At 35.5% G+C, this 20691-nt stretch overlaps 1 protein-coding gene across 1 annotated transcript in view; it reads left to right on the top strand.

The window, feature by feature from the left end:
- Positions 1–20443, top strand: part of ZHX1 (zinc fingers and homeoboxes 1) — a 40538-nt gene extending 20095 nt beyond the window's left edge. The window contains exons 3-4 of the mRNA XM_037802820.1: positions 10484–13323; positions 18846–20443. Coding sequence (XP_037658748.1) covers positions 10699–13320 — 2622 coding nt within the window. The 5' untranslated portion in view covers positions 10484–10698 and the 3' untranslated portion in view covers positions 13321–13323; positions 18846–20443. The remainder of the gene's footprint in view (positions 1–10483; positions 13324–18845) is intronic.
- The last annotated feature ends 248 nt before the right edge of the window (positions 20444–20691 follow it).

Genomic DNA, 20691 nt, shown 5'->3' with positions numbered 1-20691 from the left:
GGGGAAAACTTCCCAAATCTTCTAAACAACATAAATACACAAATCATAAATGCTCAGCGAACTCCAAATAGAATAAATCCAAAAAAACCCACTCCGAGACATATACTGATCACACTGTCAAACATAGAAGAGAAGGAGCAAGTTCTGAAAGCAGCAAGAGAAAAGCAATTCACCACATACAAAGGAAACAGCATAAGACTAAGTAGTGACTACTCAGCAGCCACCATGGAGGCAAGAAGGCAGTGGCACGATATATTTAAAATTCTGAGTGAGAGGAATTTCCAGCCAAGAATACTTTATCCAGCAAAGCTCTCCTTCAAATTTGAGGGAGAGCTTAAATTTTTCACAGACAAAGAAATGCTGAGAGAATTTGCTAACAAGAGACCTGCCCTACTGGAGATACTAAAGGGAGCCCTACAGACAGAGAAACAAAGACAGGACAGAGAGACTTGGAGAAAGGTTCAGTACTAAAGAGATTCGGTATGGGTACAATAAAGGATATTAATAGAGAGAGGGAAAAATATGGCAAACATAATCCAAAGGATAAGATGGCCGATTCAAGAAATGCCTTCACGGTTTTAACGTTGAATGTAAATGGATTAAACTCCCCAATTAAAAGATATAGATTCGCAGAATGGATCAAAAAAAATGAACCATCAATATGTTGCATACAAGAGACTCATCTTAGACACAGGGACACAAAGAAACTGAAAGTGAAAGGATGGAAAAAAATATTTCATGCAAGCTACAGCCAAAAGAAAGCAGGTGTAGCAATATTAATCTCAGATAAAATAGACTTCAAATGCAGGGATGTTTTGAGAGACAAAGAAGGCCACTACATACTAATAAAAGGGGCAATTCAGCAAGAAGAAATAACAATCGTAAATGTCTATGCACCCAATCAAGGTGCCACAAAATACATGAGAGAAACATTGGCAAAACTAAAGGAAGCAATTGATGTTTCCACAATAATTGTGGGAGACTTCAACACATCACTCTCTCCTATAGATAGATCAACCAGACAGAAGACCAATAAGGAAATTGAAAACCTAAACAATCTGATAAATGAATTAGATTTAACAGACATCTACAGGACATTACATCCCAAATCACCAGGATACACATACTTTTCTAGTGCTCACGGAACTTTCTCCAGAATAGATCATATGCTGGGACATAAAACAAGCCTCAATAAATTTAAAAAGATTGAAATTATTCAAAGCACATTCTCTGACCACAATGGAATACAATTAGAAGTCAATAACCATCAGAGACTTAGAAAATTCACAAATACCTGGAGGTTAAACAACACACTCCTAAACAATCAGTGGGTTAAAGAAGAAATAGCAAGAGAAATTGCTAAATATATAGAGACGAATGAAAATGAGAACACAACATACCAAAACCTATGGGATGCAGCAAAAGCAGTGCTAAGGGGGAAATTTATAGCACTAAACGCATATATTAAAAAGGAAGAAAGAGCCAAAATCAAAGAACTAATGGATCAACTGAAGAAGCTAGAAAATGAACAGCAAACCAATCCTAAACCAAGTACAAGAAAAGAAATAACAAGGATTAAAGCAGAAATAAATGACATAGAGAACAAAAAAACAATAGAAAGGATAAATATCACCAAAAGTTGGTTCTTTGAGAAGATCAACAAGATTGACAAGCCCCTAGCTAGACTGACAAAATCAAAAAGAGAGAAGACCCATATAAACAAAATAATGAATGAAAAAGGTGACATAACTGCAGATCCTGAAGAAATTAAAAAAATTATAAGAGGATATTATGAACAACTGTATGGCAACAAACTGGATAATGTAGAAGAAATGGACAATTTCCTGGAAACATATGAACAACCTAGACTGACCAGAGAAGAAATAGAAGACCTCAACCAACCCATCACAAGCAAAGAGATCCAATCAGTCATCAAAAATCTTCCCACAAATAAATGCCCAGGGCCAGATGGCTTCACAGGGGAATTCTACCAAACTTTCCAGAAAGAACTGACACCAATCTTACTCAAACTCTTTCAAAACATTGAAAAAAATGGAACACTACCTAACTCATTTTATGAAGCTAACATCAATCTAATACCAAAACCAGGCAAAGATGCTACAAAAAAGGAAAACTACCGGCCAATCTCCCTAATGAATATAGATGCAAAAATCCTCAACAAAATACTTGCAAATCGAATCCAAAGACACATTAAAAAATCATACACCATGACCAAGTGGGGTTCATTCCAGGCATGCAAGGATGGTTCAACATAAGAAAAACAATCAATGTATTACAACACATTAAAAACTCGAAAGGGAAAAATCAATTGATCATCTCAATAGATGCTGAAAAAGCATTTGACAAAATCCAACATCCGTTTTTGATAAAAACACTTCAAAAGGTAGGAATTGAAGGAAACTTCCTCAACATGATAAAGAGCATATATGAAAAACCCACAGCCAGCATAGTACTCAATGGTGAGGGACTGAAAGCCTTCCCTCTAAGATCAGGAACAAGACAAGGATGCCCGCTGTCACCACTGTTATTCAACATTGTGCTGGAAGTGCTAGCCAGGGCAATCCGGCAAGACAAAGAAATAAAAGGCATCCAAATTGGAAAAGAAGAAGTAAAACTGTCATTGTTTGCAGATGATATGATCTTATATCTAGAAAACCCTGAGAAATCAACGATACACCTACTAGAGCTAATAAACAAATTTAGCAAAGTAGCGGGATACAAGATTAATGCACATAAGTCAGTAATGTTTCTATATGCTAGAAATGAACAAACTGAAGAGACACTCAAGAAAAAGATACCATTTTCAATAGCAACTAAAAAAATCAAGTACCTAGGAATAAACTTAACCAAAGATGTAAAAGACCTATACAAAGAAAACTACATAACTCTACTAAAAGAAATAGAAGGGGACCTTAAAAGATGGAAAAATATTCCATGTTCATGGATAGGAAGGCTAAATGTCATTAAGATGTCAATTCTACCCAAACTCATCTACAGATTCAATGCAATCCCAATCAAAATTCCAACAACCTACTTTGCAGACTTGGAAAAGCTAGTTATCAAATTTATTTGGAAAGGGAAGATGCCTCGAATTGCTAAAGACACTTTAAAAAAGAAAAACGAAGTGGGAGGACTTACACTCCCTGACTTTGAAGCTTATTATAAAGCCACAGTTGCCAAAACAGCATGGTACTGGCACAAAGATAGACATATAGATCAATGGAATCGAATTGAGAATTCAGAGATAGACCCTCAGATCTATGGCCGACTGATCTTTGATAAGGCCCCCAAAGTCACCGAACTGAGCCATAATGGTCTTTTCAACAAATGGGGCTGGGAGAGTTGGATATCCATATCCAAAAGAATGAAAGAGGACCCCTACCTCACCCCCTACACAAAAATTAACTCAAAATGGACCAAAGATCTCAATATAAAAGAAAGTACCATTAAACTCCTAGAAGATAATGTAGGAAAACATCTTCAAGACCTTGTATTAGGAGGCCACTTCCTAGACTTTACACCCAAAGCACAAGCAACAAAAGAGAAAATAGATAAATGGGAACTCCTCAAGCTTAGAAGTTTCTGCACCTCAAAGGAATTTCTCAAAAAGGTAAAGAGGCAGCCAACTCAATGGGAAAAAATTTTTGGAAACCATGTATCTGACAAAAGACTGATATCTTGCATATACAAAGAAATCCTACAACTCAATGACAATAGTACAGACAGCCCAATTATAAAATGGGCAAAAGATATGAAAAGACAGTTCTCTGAAGAGGAAATACAAATGGCCAAGAAACACATGAAAAAATGTTCAGCTTCACTAGCTATTAGAGAGATGCAAATTAAGACCACAATGAGATACCATCTAACACCGGTTAGAATGGCTGCCATTAAACAAACAGGAAACTACAAATGCTGGAGGGGATGTGGAGAAGTTGGAACTCTTATTCATTGTTGGTGGGACTGTATAATGGTTCAGCCACTCTGGAAGTCAGTCTGGCAGTTCCTTAGAAAACTAGAGATAGAGCTACCATTCGATCCAGCGATTGCACTTCTCGGGATATACCCGGAAGATCGGAAAGCAGTGACACGAACAGATATCTGCACGCCAATGTTCATAGCAGCATTATTCACAATTGCCAAGAGATGGAAACAACCCAAATGTCCATCAACAGATGAGTGGATAAATAAAATGTGGTATATACACACGATGGAATACTACGCGGCAGTAAGAAGGAACGATCTGGTGAAACATATGACAACATGGATGAACCTTGAAGACATAATGCTGAGCGAAATAAGCCAGGCACAAAAAGAGAAATATTATATGCTACCACTAATGTGAACTTTGAAAAATGTAAAACAAATGGTTTATAATGTAGAATGTAGGGGAACTAGCAGTAGAGAGCAATTAAGGAAGGGGGAACAATAATCCAAGAAGAACAGATAAGCTATTTAACGTTCTGGGGATGCCCAGAAATGACTATGGTCTGTTAATTTCTGATGGATGTAGTCGGAACAAGTTCACTGAAATGTTGCTATAGTATGTAACTTTCTTGGGGTAAAGTAGGAACATGTTGGAAGTTAAGCAGTTATCTTAGGTTAGTTGTCTTTTTCTTACTCCCTTGCTATGGTCTCTTTGAAATGTTCTTTTATTGTATGTTTGTTTTCTTTTTAACTTTTTTTTTTTTCATACAGTTGATTTGAAAAAAGAAGGGAAAGTTAAAAAAAAAAAAAGAAAAAAGACAAACAAGGAAAAAAAAAAACAAAACAAAAAACGATGTAGTGCCCCCTTGAGGAGCCTGTGGAGAATGCAGGGGTATTAGCCTACCCCACCTCCATGGTTGCTAACATGACCACAGACATAGGGGACTGGTGGTTTGATGGGTTGAGCCCTCTACCATAAGTTTTACCCTTGGGAAGACGGTTGCTGCAAAGGAGAGGCTAGGCCTCCCTGTATTTGTGCCTAAGAGTCTCCTCCTGAATGCCTCTTTGTTGCTCAGATGTGGCCCTCTCTCTCTGGCTAAGCCAACTTGAAAGGGGAAATCAATGCCCTCCCCCCTACGTGGGATCAGACACCCAGGGAAGTGAATCTCCCTGGCAACGTGGAATATGACTCCCGGGGAGGAATGTAGACCCGGCATCGTGGGATGGAGAACATCTTCTTGACCAAAAGGGGGATGTGAAAGGAAATGAAATAAGCTTCAGTGGCAGAGAGATTCCAAAACGAGCCGAGAGATCACTCTGGTGGGCACTCTTACGCACACTTTAGACAACCTTTTTTAGGTTCTAAAGAATTGGGGTAGCTGGTGGTGGATACCTGAAACTATTAAACTACAACCCAGAACCCATGAATCTCGAAGACAGTTGTATAAAAATGTAGCTTATGAGGGGTGACAGTGGGATTGGGAATGCCATAAGGACCAAACTCCACTTTGTCTAGTTTATGGATCGATGTGTAGAAAAGTAGGGGAAGCAAACAAACAGACAAAGGTACCTAGTGTTCTTTTTTACTTCAATTGCTCTTTTTCACTCTAATTATTATTCTTGTTATTTTTGTGTGTGTGCTAATGAAGGTGTCAGGGATTGATTTAGGTGATGAATGTACAACTATGTAATGGTACTGTAAACAATCGAAAGTACAATTTGTTTTGTATGACTGCGTGGTATGTGAATATATCTCAATAAAATGATGATAAAAAAAAAAAAAAAAAAAAAAAAGAAAGGAAGGAAACTTTGTTTCTAACTTGAGACAAAGAACCATGGAAATATTTGCAATTTAAGGCCTTGAAACTGTTGTTTGTTGTATTTTATAATAAAGCAATATTGCAATATCAAAGAGAATTTGTGAATACCACACTTATAAAAATTTTGCTCATAATCTCATGTGAAAACTTCATTGTTTTATATTCTCTTTACACTGTATATTATATTTTATTATTTGTCCACATGTGTATTTTCCCTCGGTTATAATTAATATGTAACTTTTGTTCTGATTTTTAAAATTTAAGTTATTGGTATTTTTCCATATTCCTTAATAACTCTCTTTGATTATCACTTTTAATAGCAATGTAACAATCAATTTTCTTAACATACATCTCTGCTGAAAGGTTAACTACAAACAGTTTTTAAAAGTAATTGTATTTTTAGTACTGGATGCATTTAAAGCATACCTTTTTCTTTTATTGACATTCTTAAGTATAATTGTGTTTTAATTGCAAAGTCACCTAGCTATTCAGTTACACAACTGATCTCTAATCTCCCTTTTTACAAATAAATAGTGCAAGGTTCCCCAAATTGATTTTGACCCGTTTTTAGTTGACATCAGATAGAGGTTGCGATGATTGTCAGCTAGTGGTGATTTCTATAAGGCAATTTCCCTGTCCCAGCCCACTGCACTTTAATGATGAAAGCTGATGCACTGGAATGACACCAGAGACATTTTTATTCTGTATTTTTATCCCTTTTGCTTTTCAGTTCAATTTGTCACCTGATTAAGTTGCTTTAAAAAAAGGGGGGGTGGGGTATGATACTAAATAAAGAGGATTTCTTCCTCTTCCCCAGAAGAATTTTTCAGGGGCTGGAAAATGCCATCAATTAAGCACCTACTGTGTGCTGGAGTAGGTGAAGCATTTTTATTTCATCAGCCTCTGAGGTAGGTACCACTATTCCTACGTATTCCTGCTTCCTCCAGGGAAGCTTTCTCTGCATCTTTTCTGGAAGCCTCCTCAATGTGCTTGTGTGGTTCCTGTCCTTCCTCTTCCATTGCATTGGTTGGAGTTATTCTACGTCATTGTTGCTGCCTGTTTCCCTTGCTAGACTGCTAGTATCTGACAGACCAGAGACCATCTATCCTGGTCACCGCTGCTTCCCCTGTGCCTACCACAGCACTGGCACATGGGTGACATTCAGAAAATAGTTGTTGTATGAATTTGTTGAGTTGAAGAATCTTGGTTTTATAGGTGAGAAGACTGAGTTGGAAATTAGGAAATGTTTCCTAACTTTGAAGTGACAGAGGTGACTCCGAAACCTGTGGTTTTACCCTATACCACAGTACTCTAAGAATTAATTCCTCTGTACCTGGGTTACTTGTTTCTGAAATGGGGCATTTGTACTAAGGCCTGTGTTTCCTCCAAAATTATGACTTTATAATGAGAACCCTGAGGATGCCTTCGTTTGCTCTTTGATCTATCTTTAGGTCGTGCACGTTATAACAGAGTTGAGCCACAAGACAAAATCTTGAGGCTCTTTGGGAATTCTCAGTCTTCATGTAAAACTATGTTAAATACATACTGACTCTGGTTTTGTTACAGAAATAATGGAGATCCTAAATATAGGTTGTGGTAAGCAAACAGTTTTAGGAGTAAAGATAAAAAGTATTTCTCAGATCTAGGTGGTTGGGTATAGAATGTGACCATAAGTTGAGGCAGTCTTATATCCAAGATAATCAGCTTTTTATCTTTTGCATTGCTGATTTTTTTTTTATTGTGGTAGCATATATATAACATAAAATTTGCCGTTTTAAGTGTATAATTTATTGGCATTAATTACATTTGCAATGTTGAGTTACCATCACCCCCATCCATTACCAAAATTTTATCACTTCAGACAGAAACTCTGTACTCTTTAAGCAATAACTCCTCATTCCCCCTCGCACCCCCTAGTCCAAGACTTTTTTTTTAAGCCTCTCTTGTAAGTAGTTTGTTTAAATTTAATTATATCATCAAGACCAATGCTTTCAAAAGAAAAAAAGCACAATTTTGGATATATATATATATCACTAGATTGTAATGTAGTGTATGAATATTTTTGTATTTTTCATGACTAGCAAAAAATACTTAAACTTTGAAAATTTGTTTCTGTCTGCTTAGCTGATCATCTGAGTTAGTGAGCTAGTAGGAAGTAATAAAATAAATAGAATCAATAAAATAAAAAAATAAAAGTAATAATTTGATAGCACATTCCTATTTTTATGCTAGATAAGGTAAAAAAAAGTTGAACCATCAGAGCTATAGAGCCAGTATAATGAAGACATCTTACCTCCTCAGATTTCTCTTCTGTATCTTTTATTACTGCTGGCTGCTCTGTTCTCCTTATGCCAGGATCTGCCTTCTACAGTGAAACATATTAAAGGATACATTAAATTTACTCTAGATTAGTCTTCAGCTATCATGGCTCAGCAGTGGTAAACTGAGAAGCATTTTTTTGTTGAAACTGATACATTGTCTTGACAGTGTTTAAGTTTTTAAGGCAAAGGCTTTCCAACACATCTCGGAACCCTTTGGAAGTAAAAGTAAGGGTTGTGGGGGCCATGGAATAGTCATGGAATACTTGAGTCTGTGCAACACCAGCCAGACAGCTACTCTTATCTGGTTTGCCCTGGGGATTCTCACAGAATTTTATTTCAAGGAAGGGCACCCTTTGCTTCAAAAAAACATTTGAAAACCACTACTTAAGGAAAGGTAGTTTCAGAAAAACCTCTATTTTTGACTTCTAGCTATTAGTATATCCCTATTAAATATAGTTTCTCTCAGATTCCAGGAGAATAAAAGTCACAAAATAGCTTATTTTCCAGCCTTTTAACAATTCTCCCTCGCTGTCCAAAATGTGGGTGCTGCACATTTGTTCCTCTTCCACTTATTTAAAGCTGTTTGGGGGAGTCACTGTTTCTAATAACATAATGATCAGACAGCTATGTAGACACATGCAAAAAATAGTGGTCACCCTATTGCATTGATTCGGAGATGGCATTAGCTTAGTTCATAACATTTAGTTAGGAAATGGTTATAAACATCAGTGATTTCTTTATAATCTCTTAGAAATCAAAGGAGTTTTACAGAAAAAGTGAATGGCACCTTTGAAAGGAGGTATTTGGACTTATTAATAAGCTAATGGTTCTAATTTTGTAATGTGGGAAATCAGGAAATAAGGAACATTTAGTCCAACTTTCTGTCTGTGACTTGAATCTGTCAAATGGACATGTAGCTTGTATTTGAGTAATTCCAGTGAGGAGAAATTTACTGCCGCCAGAAGTAGGGCAGTCTCTCTTTGGACAGCTCTATTTACTAAAAACTTGTCTCCTTTTTCTGAGTCAATGTCTCTCCTCATAGAGTCTTGGTTTTGTTTTACGATCTTAATTATCATGCATACATGGTTCCATTGAAGTAAACTTTTTTCTCCTCAGTTCATATAGGACTAGGATGATGCTAGTAAATGAAAATAGCCCTAATTTTTGGTGGAGAGCAGTGAGACCGTTGTATTCATTTTATTTGTTTTTAATGGTTTAGGCTTCAGAAGCCTGAAGACTTTAACTGATTTAGCATCAAATAGGGAGTGCCTTTAGATTAAAGATCTAAAGATCCCTGGTTCCATCCAGGGTCTCAGTAGCTTTACTATACATCAATAAAGCTGTTGCCAACCACCCCCACTACCCCACCCCCCCCACCCCCCAAAAAAAAGAATGAGACACAATACCTATGGTAAGGAGATAATCTGTATGGATGGGGGGCGGGCACAGAAATATACTACTACTCTGCTATAATATGGTAAGTACTAGAACAGAAAATAAACTGGGAAAGATATGGGGCCAAGTTAAAGAGAAAAGATGATCTGTAGGGCTGGCAGAAAGTTTTTCATGTACACAGCAGTGGAAGAGTCTCCTAGCATAAGGAATGACCTGAGTAAAGATGGGAAAATGTTGAGTTTCTTTGGAACAGCAGTCATTTCTGGTGTGCCTAAAGCATAAGGATATAAGAGAGAGGGATAGCAGGAGATGAGGTTGAAAGTAAGGTTGGAATCAGTTTGTGAAAGGAAATTATATGTGCCTTTGGAAGTTTGAACTATATTCTTTCAGCCTTGGGGACCCATCAAAAACTTCAGGTCAGAAGTATGAGATGATTAGATATGATTTATAAATTCTGGTAACATTATAAAGAGAATGATTAAGAATAATGTTTCTGAAATTTTGATCATTCTACTCCACCTTTGCTTTTTTTGCCATACTTGGGCCTACTTTTGGGCTGATGAGACAGACCAGTAGGAAGAAGAGAGCATGACTGATGGATTGAATTTCTTATGCACTTAATGGCCTTAGTTTTTGAGAATCTATGACAGCTTTTATAGTTTTTAAAGTTCCTTCCTTGTTATCAGATTGTCATTTCTTATGCATAATAGTGTGCTTGCCAATAGCAGACCCATCCACCCACCACTTCCCTTCTACTATATAGCTAGCTAAAAAACCCAAATAAACAAGCCTGAGAGCTGACCCCTGAGTATAGTAAGTGACATTCAGTGAGTCAGCTTAAAGACATCTGTTATGATCCTTAGAAGATTTTTTTTTTTTTTTTGGTTCTTGCCTTATTCTAGGAGCTATCTAACAGCTTTATAAAAACGAAGTATAACTAATTTGTTTAAAAGAGCATGGTCACTCATTTTAAAACATTTTTACTTTATTTTAATGTAGGTGCTTGGAGTTTTGCTTCACAAATTTCAGCAGTTCAGTATTTTAATGCCAACGTTAAGCTCTTTACTTGATTGCACCATGAAAAAGCTGCTAATAAGACTTGTTGAGCACAAACATGAACTTGAACCGAAAGCCATTGTTTTCAAATGAAGAAAACTGAACAGTTTTAAGTCTCAATGCTTTTTAATCACCACTGAGATTTTCCCCACATCAGAATGGCAAGCAGGCGAAAATCAACAACACCTTGCATGGTCCTCACCAGTGAACAGGATCCAGACCTTGAGCTGATATCTGATTTGGATGAAGGTCCTCCTGTTCTCACACCTGTAGAAAACACCAGAGCAGAGAGTATCTCAGGTGATGAAGAGGTTCATGAATCTTTGGATTCTGACAATCAGCAAAATAAGAAAGTTGAAGGTGGCTATGAATGTAAATATTGTACTTTTCAAACTCCAGATCTAAATATGTTTACTTTTCACGTGGATTCAGAACATCCCAATGTAGTGCTAAATTCATCCTATGTTTGTGTTGAATGCAATTTTCTTACCAAAAGGTATGATGCACTTTCTGAGCATAATCTGAAATATCATCCAGGAGAAGAGAATTTTAAGTTGACTATGGTGAAACGTAATAACCAGACAATCTTTGAGCAAACAATAAATGATCTGACTTTTGATGGTAGTTTTGTGAAGGAGGAGAATTCAGAGCAAGCAGAATCTACAGAAGCTTCTGCTTCGGGAATATCTATCAGTAAAACTCCTATCATGAAAATGATGAAAAATAAAGTAGAGAACAAACGGATTACAGTTCATCATAACTCAATTGAGGACGTTCCTGAAGAGAAAGAGAATGAAATGAAGCCAGACCGTGAAGAAATTGTAGAAAATCCAAGTTCTTCAGCTTCTGAATCTAATACAAGTACTTCCATTGTAAATAGAATACATCCACATACTGCCAGCACAGTAGTGACCCCGGCAGCAGTTCTTCCTGGATTAGCACAAGTGATAACTGCTGTATCAGCTCAGCAGAATTCTAATTTGATTTCCAAAGTCTTAATTCCTGTTAATAGCATTCCTACCTACAATACTGCATTGGATAACAACCCCCTTTTGCTTAACACTTACAATAAATTCCCTTATCCAACACTGTCAGAAATTACAGTTCTTTCTGCTCAAGCCAAATATACAGAGGAGCAGATCAAGATATGGTTTTCAGCCCAACGTCTAAAACATGGTGTTAGTTGGACTCCTGAGGAGGTAGAGGAGGCGAGAAGGAAACAGTTCAATGGAACAGTACATACTGTACCTCAGACCATAACCGTTATTCCTACACACATTTCCACAGCGAGTAATGGTTTACCATCCATTTTACAGACATGCCAAATAGTTGGTCAGCCGGGCCTGGTCCTTACACAAGTAGCTGGAACAAATACCTTGCCAGTAACAGCACCCATAGCCTTGACGGTGGCAGGGGTTCCAAGTCAAACGAATGTACAGAAAAGTCAGGTACCTGCTACTCAGCCTGTTGCAGAAACAAAGCCAGCAGCAGGAGTTCCAGCTTCTCAACTTGTCAAACATGAAACCACATTGGCAAACCCTGATTCATTTGGCATCCGGGCAAAAAAGACTAAAGAGCAACTGGCAGAATTAAAAGTTAGCTACCTTAAAAATCAGTTTCCCCATGATTCAGAAATTATAAGACTTATGAAAATAACAGGGCTGACTAAAGGAGAGATTAAAAAATGGTTTAGTGACACAAGGTACAACCAGAGAAATTCAAAGAGTAATCAGTGCATACATCTCAACAATGATTCCTCTGCTACCATTATTATAGACTCCAGTGATGAAACCACAGAATCCCCTACTGTTGTTACTTCACAGCATAAACAGTCCTGGAATTCTTTTCCAGACTTTACTCCACAAAAGTTTAAAGAGAAGACTGCAGAGCAGCTTCGTGCTCTTCAGGCAAGTTTTCTCAACAGCTCTGTACTAACAGATGAAGAATTAAATAGGTTAAGAGCGCAAACCAAACTTACCAGAAGAGAAATTGATACTTGGTTTACAGAGAAGAAGAAATCAAAAGCTTTAAAGGAAGAGAAAATGGAAATAGATGAAAGTAATGCAGGTAGCTCCAAAGAAGAAGCTGGAGAAACTTCTCCCGGAGATGAATCTAGTCCACCTAAAACAGCTAGTATAGGCAAGATATGTAAAAAAACACCTGAGCAGTTACACATGCTTAAAAGTGCATTTGTCCGAACGCAGTGGCCATCACCAGAAGAGTATGACAAGTTGGCTGAAGAAAGTAGGCTTCCTAGAACAGACATAGTTAGTTGGTTTGGGGACACTCGTTACGCTTGGAAAAATGGAAACTTAAAATGGTACTACTACTATCAAAGCGCCAATTCAAGTAGTATGAATGGTTTGTCTTCCCTTAGAAAAAGGGGGAGAGGGAGACCCAAAGGAAGGGGAAGAGGAAGACCACGTGGGCGGCCTAGAGGAGGCAGAAGAATTAACAACTGGGACAGGATGCCATCACTCATAAAATTTAAAACTGGAACTGCAATACTTAAGGATTATTACCTAAAGCACAAATTTCTTAATGAACAAGACCTTGATGAACTTGTTAACAGATCACATATGGGCTATGAGCAGGTCAGAGAGTGGTTTGCAGAAAGACAGAGAAGATCAGAGTTAGGTATAGAATTATTTGAGGAAAATGAGGAGGAGGAGGATGAAATTATTGATGATCAGGAAGAGGATGAAGAAGAAACAGATGATAGTGACACTTGGGAACCTCCACGCCACGTGAAGCGGAAACTCTCTAAGTCAGATGATTGAAATGTAAGTTTTTTTGTTTTTTTTTTTTGATAAGACATTTAAATTATACTTTAATAAGAAATAGATGAAGTCAATAGATATATCAAAAATTAATAAAGAAATGGAAACATAAATGTGTTACTTTAAAATATGGAATTAAAGTATATTTAACAGCTAAAAGGATTGAAATTTTTGTCCAGGCAGTCAGTTTATGTTGACATGGGTATTTGTAGAAGGTATTTCAAACATTTACATTGTTTTCTTTGGTAGAGTAGAATTCAATTTGAAAATAAAATTGCAATAACAATATTAATTTTAAATTATTAATATATGAATTATTAATATATAAATTAATGTATCACCCATATATCTTATATATATCTTTAAATATTAAGATATAAATTAATATATCTTCATTAATGGACTCTGAGTTCCTTGAGAGAAAGGATGCTTCTATTCCTCTCTGATACTGTAGTGCCCCTGGGAAATAGTAAGCATTCAGTAAAGGTTGTTTTTTTATTTGTTTGATTTTTTTTTTAGTTTTTTTTTTTAAATTCAGTTTTATTGAGATATATTCACATACCATACAGTCATCCATGGTGTACCATCAACTGTTCACAGTACCATCATATAGTTGTGCATTCATCACCCCAATCTATTTTTGAACATTTTCCTTACACCAGAAAGAATCAGAATAAGAATAAAAAATAAAAATAAAAAAAGAACACCCAAATCACACACACCCCGATCCCACCCTATTTTTCATTTAGTTTTTGTCCCCATTTATCTACTCATCCATCCATACACTGGATAAAGGGAGTGCGATCCACAAGGTTTTCACAATCACACTGTCTCCCCTTGTAATCTGCATTGTTAAACAATTGTCTTCAAGAGTCCAGACTACTGGGTTGGAGTTTGGTAGTTTCAGGTGTTTACTTCTAGCTATTCCAATACATTAAAGCCTAAAAAGTGTTACCTATATAGTGTGTAAGAATGTTCACCAGAGTGACCTCTTGACTCCATTTGAAATCTCTCAGCCACTGAAGCTTTATTTCGTTTCATTTCACCTCCCCCTTTGGTCAAGAAGATGTTCTCCATCCCATGATGCTGGGTCCAAATTCATCCCTGGGAATCATATCCTGCATTGCCAGGGACATTTACACCCCTGGGAGTCAGGTCCCATGTAGGGGAGTAGGGCAGTGAGATCACCTGCCAAGGTGGCTCAGTTAGAGAGAGAGAGAGAGCCACATCTGAGCAACCAAGAGGCACTCAGGGGGGAGACCCTTAGGCACAATTGTAAGCAGGTTTAGCCTCTCCTTTGCAGTAACAAGCTTCATAGGGGCAAGTCCCAAGACAGAGGGCTCAGCATGTCAAGCCATCAGTCCCCAGTGTTTGTGAGAACAATAGCAACAATCCAGGTGAGGAAGTTCAACACTTGCGCATCCTCCCCCAGCTCCTCAGGGGGCCCCGAATATATATTTTTATTCTCTACCCAAATTACTTTGGGATGTGTTCTTGAAATGTAAGTTTTTAATCTGAGTATATATTCATCACCCATATGCATTTAGAAGAGGCACCTTATGTATCAATCATTTTTGTTTGCGATATTCTAAAATAGTTTTTCCGTTTCTTGATAAGAGAACTAGGTGTCACTAGTGTAGCCAATAGATATGTGATTAGCATGTGTAGTTTGATTATTATGATTGATTGTTATGTAGAGTTTAATGTTGCTTTATTTTTTATATGAAAAGTTTTTTACTTTGTTCTAAAGAAATGTTACCCATTTTCTAAGAAGGGAGATTGATTGGGGGGTTTGGAGGAGGATTCACAAACAAAAACTAAAAATTACTAAAATGTATTTCTTGCAACTCACCCTTCACTAAACTTCATTTTTTGCCTATTTAAGGAAAGAATTCAAAAATGAAAACTAAAAAGAAGGGGAAAAGTATACTGAAGGAAAGACTTACTACAGGGGTGAGGATTGCTCAGTTTTAGGAAACTAGGTGAAAATGGGTCTTTTTTTCTTCATTGTATTTCAGGTTTCACCAAACCCTAAATGTATGCTTCTCTGCCCCCACAACTTTATTAGATTTTAAAATGTTTTATGTATTAGAATTACTCAGTGGTTTTTCTGTTAAAAGCCAAAGGTCTGTTCTAGGCCATATTTCTGTCGTAGACATCAAATGCTATAATTAAGAGGTAAATAACAGACTTGCCATTAAATTAGCTCAATTGCCTAAACTGTCTTTTCATTCTTTGATATAAAACAAACCTGCTACCAGTAGAAACACTGTATTTGTTTGGAAATACATCTCTCTAGTCATAAAAATGCAAGTAAATATGCTTTAAATTTGGAAGGTCTTGGCATGTTCCTTAACTCTTAGTTCTTTTATACATTGGATTAATTAAAATTTTACTAGTTATAAATCAGATACCTGATTTGAAGTTAGGACCTTTGCTTCTTAATACTTCTGGAATTCAGTAGTACAGTAGTTTTTTCTGCTCTCTGTTTTGGAGTATTCCAGCATAAAAGTACCCTGTTTTCCTCCCAGATCTCTTTTCATTTGGAGTCTTTCCAAGCAACTTACACATGATTATCAACTGAAGAAAAATAAGTTTACACTCTTTGGGATAGGACAGTTCTATTTTCAATACATTCTTATGCCCTGTTTCACCTCAGAATTTTAACTGATGAGATATATCTTCTAGTTCTCAGAAAAGAAAACCTTCTCATGAAAAAAAAAAAAAAGTGGCAGAATACCAAAGTCCCAGGCCCTTTGGTTTTTGGCACTCTTGGTTTAATGCCAATAAACTACATTGAAAATGCTACAGAGTTTATTTTTAGCCTTTGAAGAAGTCCATGCATTTGTTTGCTTATTTCAAAACATCTTCTTGGACTTTTTTTTTTTTAACCATTTTTAAGTGTTCAATCCATTGGCATTCATTACATTCAAAGTGTAGGGCAACATCACCACTGTCTATTTCCAAATTTTTTTCATCACCCCAAACAAAAACTCTGTACCCATTAAGCAGTAACTCCACATTCTCCCTTAACCTCCAGTCCATGAAACCTCTAATCTATTTTTCCTATGAATTTGCCTATTTTAGATATTTCACAATGTGGAATCATATAATATTTGTCCTTCTGTGTCTGACTTGTTTCACTTAGCATAATGTTTTCAAGGTTCATCGATGTTGTAGTATGTGTCAGAAGGTCATTCCTTTTTATGGATGAATAATATTCCATTATATAGCTATAATACATTTTGTTTATCCATTATCTATTGATGGCCACTTGAGTTTCCATCTTTTGGCTATTGTGAATAATGCTGCTGTGAACACTGATGTGCAAGTATCTGTTTGAGACCCTGCTTTGAGTTCTTTTGACCTAGGAGTGGAGTTGCTGGGTCATATGGTAATTTTTCTTAAACTTTATGAAGAAACTGAAAACAAAATTACACTTTTTATAAAAACAAAGCATTTGTCATGAGACATCTGTATGTGTCTATCAGTAGTCCAAATAGCATTTTGCTATCAGAAATAACTATAATGTTCTAAAACAATGAGGGAAGAAATTAAGCATAGGCCCTCTGATTATTGCTTTACCTATAAGCATATTTACTTACTTCCTTAGCTGTTTGCACCACTACCTAGTCCTCTACTTTTATGCTCTTAATCTTGCAGTATTTCCTTAATTTCCCCATGCCTTCTTTCCTGGTTTTATTTTGTTTTATCTAACAAACTTTTATAGAGAGCTTGATATGTGCCAGGCACTATTGTTATTGCTTAACAATACTTTCCCAGTTTTTTCTTTTCATTAACACTTTTTTTCAAGCAGAAAAACAGATGGAACTGAAAATTTGCTTATTTTAATAAGCAATATGAATCTCATTCCAGGTTATAGCCCTTACTATAATCGTTTTAAGTCACTAGAAGTTGAACAGTTTTGTAAACTTAATCCTAAAGTGCAGCCCTCCAAATCCTAAAATCAGAACTCTTCAGGACAGGCTTTTTTATGACCTAGATGCATAAAATATGTTTAACGGGCATTTTTTTTATTGCTAAACATGGGAATGTGCTCTCAGCCAAGATTAAATCAACACATCTGTTGCTGCAGTGAATTGTTGTTGTTGTTTCAGTAACCACTGCAGGGTTTTTGTGGGGGAATTGCAATCTTCTAAAAGAAATGTGAACTTTTTGTACAGTTTAGTTTGACAACATTACTTTTAAGTGTATATGGACAATTCTTATGTTAGATATTGATACTAATATATATTATGGTCAGAAAATTCATATAAGCTACAGTTTTCAAAAAACTATTATGTTTTACAGGTACTTTTTTATCTTTTTTTTATTGTAGGATATAACATATATACATAAAAGTGATAACTTTCCAAGTGTAATTTAACAAGTAGTTAGAAAGCAAATTTCAAAGAATATATTACAGGTTACAATTCCAGTTTCAGTTATTTCCATATTATGACATATTTATACAAAAAGGTAATATCTTTCAAAGTATGATTTAACAAGTAGATATATAGGAGATTTCCAAAGTTATTATGAGTTAAATACCATAGTTTCAGTTATTTCCTTATTGTGGAATTGAACATATATACAAAAAGGTATAGCTTTCAAACTACAATTTAACAAGTAGCTATAGAACAAATTTCAAAGGATGCTGTGGGTTACAGTTCCACCATTTCAATTCTTTCCTTCTAACTATTCTAACACCCTAGCAACTAAGAAAAAGGAAATTATATAAAGATTCAGTATTCAAAATCCTTTGTTAAATTCCATCTTGTCTGTTCTTACCCCTTCATCTCATTTAATCACTTTCCTAATCTTTAGGGATGTCTAGGCAGTGAACACCCTAACCTGTTCATCTTGAAAAGGGGTGTCAACTTTATGAGCAAAGGGGACACATCTAGTTGTGACATGCACTTTTGTGGTATGTATACAGGCATGCCTTGCTTTTAAAATATGCAAAAATCTAAAATTATAAAACTAACAAGTTATCATTGTCTTAATAAGACAGTTTTCATTTTAAGAATGGAGTCACCACAGTTTCCCTCTAATTGGTTATTTCTTCATTTAGATATAGTTCAATTTACAAAGAAAAAGAAAGTACTAAAACGTTTCCAAAATAGCAAAAAGTGAGATACATATACATATCTTTTGCATATGCTGGCCTTGTATATAAATAGAAAAAAAATACAAGGGTCTTTAGATTTCACAGTCTGTTTTTTGTAAGTAGTGACAATGAAATATATACTTCTTACTAACAATTTTTATTAAATTATTACATGAAAGTGACCAATGTCTTCAAGCAAGGCTGGTATATGCAGGACATATACATAAGAGTTGTACACAAAGTCTAGTGCGTTATCTAAGATGTGGGTGGCATATGATTTCAGTATTAGTAAGAAGACACAGAGGAAATATTTCCGTGGCTAATTTGTAGCAGCTTTTTTGTCTCTAAAAGTGGTAAAAATGGAAATATGGTTTTCTTCAAAATTTCAGTTTTTAATGTTGTTTTTCTTTTGTAGTTGCCTAAAGCTTTGAAAGAGAACAATTCTTCAACTCAAGATGTCTGATTTACTGTGAATGGGCCCAATCTTTGATGAAACTGAAAATGTTTTGGGACATACACAGTTTCAAAAAATAGGATTTTCAATACCCAAAAGAAATGGAACTTAATGTTGTGCCAAAGTTAAACTGCTGCAGTTGGCGGAAGTTCTGCAATGTAAATAGAACACTAATTTAAAAACAACTTGTAAAAATTCAGTTTTAATACAGTAAATTTTTATTCTGGTATGATGGAGACATTCTGATTCTTAGACTTTCTGAGGGACTTAATGACCACTAGAGCTTGTCCTCTTATATTTTGTCCAGCTTAATATTGTATGTCTAGTAAGATGGGCTTTATTGCCTGTTTCTTTGATATATAATCAAGCTTATAGCTTTGAGTGACCAAACATTTTACAGAGTAAAAATTGTTAGAAACAGGGAAAAAAATCTGATTTATTTCTAAGTCTTATTTATCTGCCCTGCACTAAGATTAAAAGTCTTGCATGGGTTTATACAATTTCAGTTTAAATGAAAAAACAACCTATTTACACATTTTGGAAAAATAAGATTTTGTGGTATCACAGGCCCTTAATGATTGGATCTTTCATTGAATACATTCATGAATGCTACTGTGGCTACTTGGAAAACTGTTACTTTTTTCTTTCAAAGCTGAATTTGCTTTTTAAAAAATTGAAGAAAATACTGAAGAAAGAAGAGAAACTGGTATAAGAATTTGCATAGGGAGAAACTCTGACATAAATGTTGTACCAAAAATGTGAAAGAGAATCATGTAGTAAATATATACTTAGTGGTTTTTTTTTTACAATCATGTGAAAATCAGAAATGTTTGTACAGGTGTCAGATCAGAATTTTCAAGAATTATCTTTCAATGAAATCCTACTTTGTGTGACATTTCAGCAAATAGAGAAAAAAATTCTGAACTGATCATAATGAGTTAAAAGTTAGCTTTTCACTTATGAATCACGGAAGTATTAACCGTTAACTCTTGCCATGTCAGGAGACTGAAAGTTCCTACTAACTTATTTGTAAAGACCGGTGCTGTTCATCCGTGTTGAGAAGGACCCTTTCCTTTGTGACTATAGGACCATTTTTCAAAATGGGCTTTCTTCATAGAAGAAATGTTTAGTTTAATGAGTTTTGGATTTTAAAATGTTTTTCTGAATGACCAGATATAGTGGTTTTGGCCAGTTTATTTTATCTAATTTAATGAATAATAAATATTATGCTCTTGGTTTTTACCTAAATGTTTGTCGGCTAATGGAAATGTTATGAAAAAGTCTTGAATATGCATGCTGCTTTCATTTTTATAAACTCTTTGTTTTTTAACTATAGCTTTATTAGTAATTCCAAAATGCTGCAATTTAGCTGATTTCTTCACTCAGACAGCTGGCTTTGTGGGTGGCTTTTTTCATACTACTGTTAACTTTTTTTAAAAAAGAAGCAATGTAAAGACTGTAACAATTTAATGCACTAAACTTTTTTCTTTTACATGTTTAAAAACTTCTTAAAGCACTCTGTATTATAATAATTAAATTGCTTCCTTTTTTAAACCATTGCTAATGTGGTCTGAGTTTTGTTTGGCAATAGTTTTAATGTTTTCAAATTTTGAAGTGTCAAGTATTGAAAATGAAGCCTTTGATTATATTTATATTATGTTTCCCTTGCATTATGTTAACTCTGTATATCTCTAAATAACCGTGATTTTCCCCCATCTCTTTTTATAGGTTTTGCACTTAATTCTGCTCTGATGTTTGCTAGCTTTTAAGTATATTTATTTCTCAGAGCAAAAGAACCCTCCTCTCC

This window comes from Choloepus didactylus, chromosome 14, assembly GCF_015220235.1.
Source record: "Choloepus didactylus isolate mChoDid1 chromosome 14, mChoDid1.pri, whole genome shotgun sequence".
NCBI classification, from domain to species: Eukaryota; Metazoa; Chordata; class Mammalia; order Pilosa; family Megalonychidae; genus Choloepus; species Choloepus didactylus.
The sequence above is the reverse complement of the archived record's forward strand: the minus strand, read 5'-3'. Positions and strand labels throughout refer to the sequence as shown.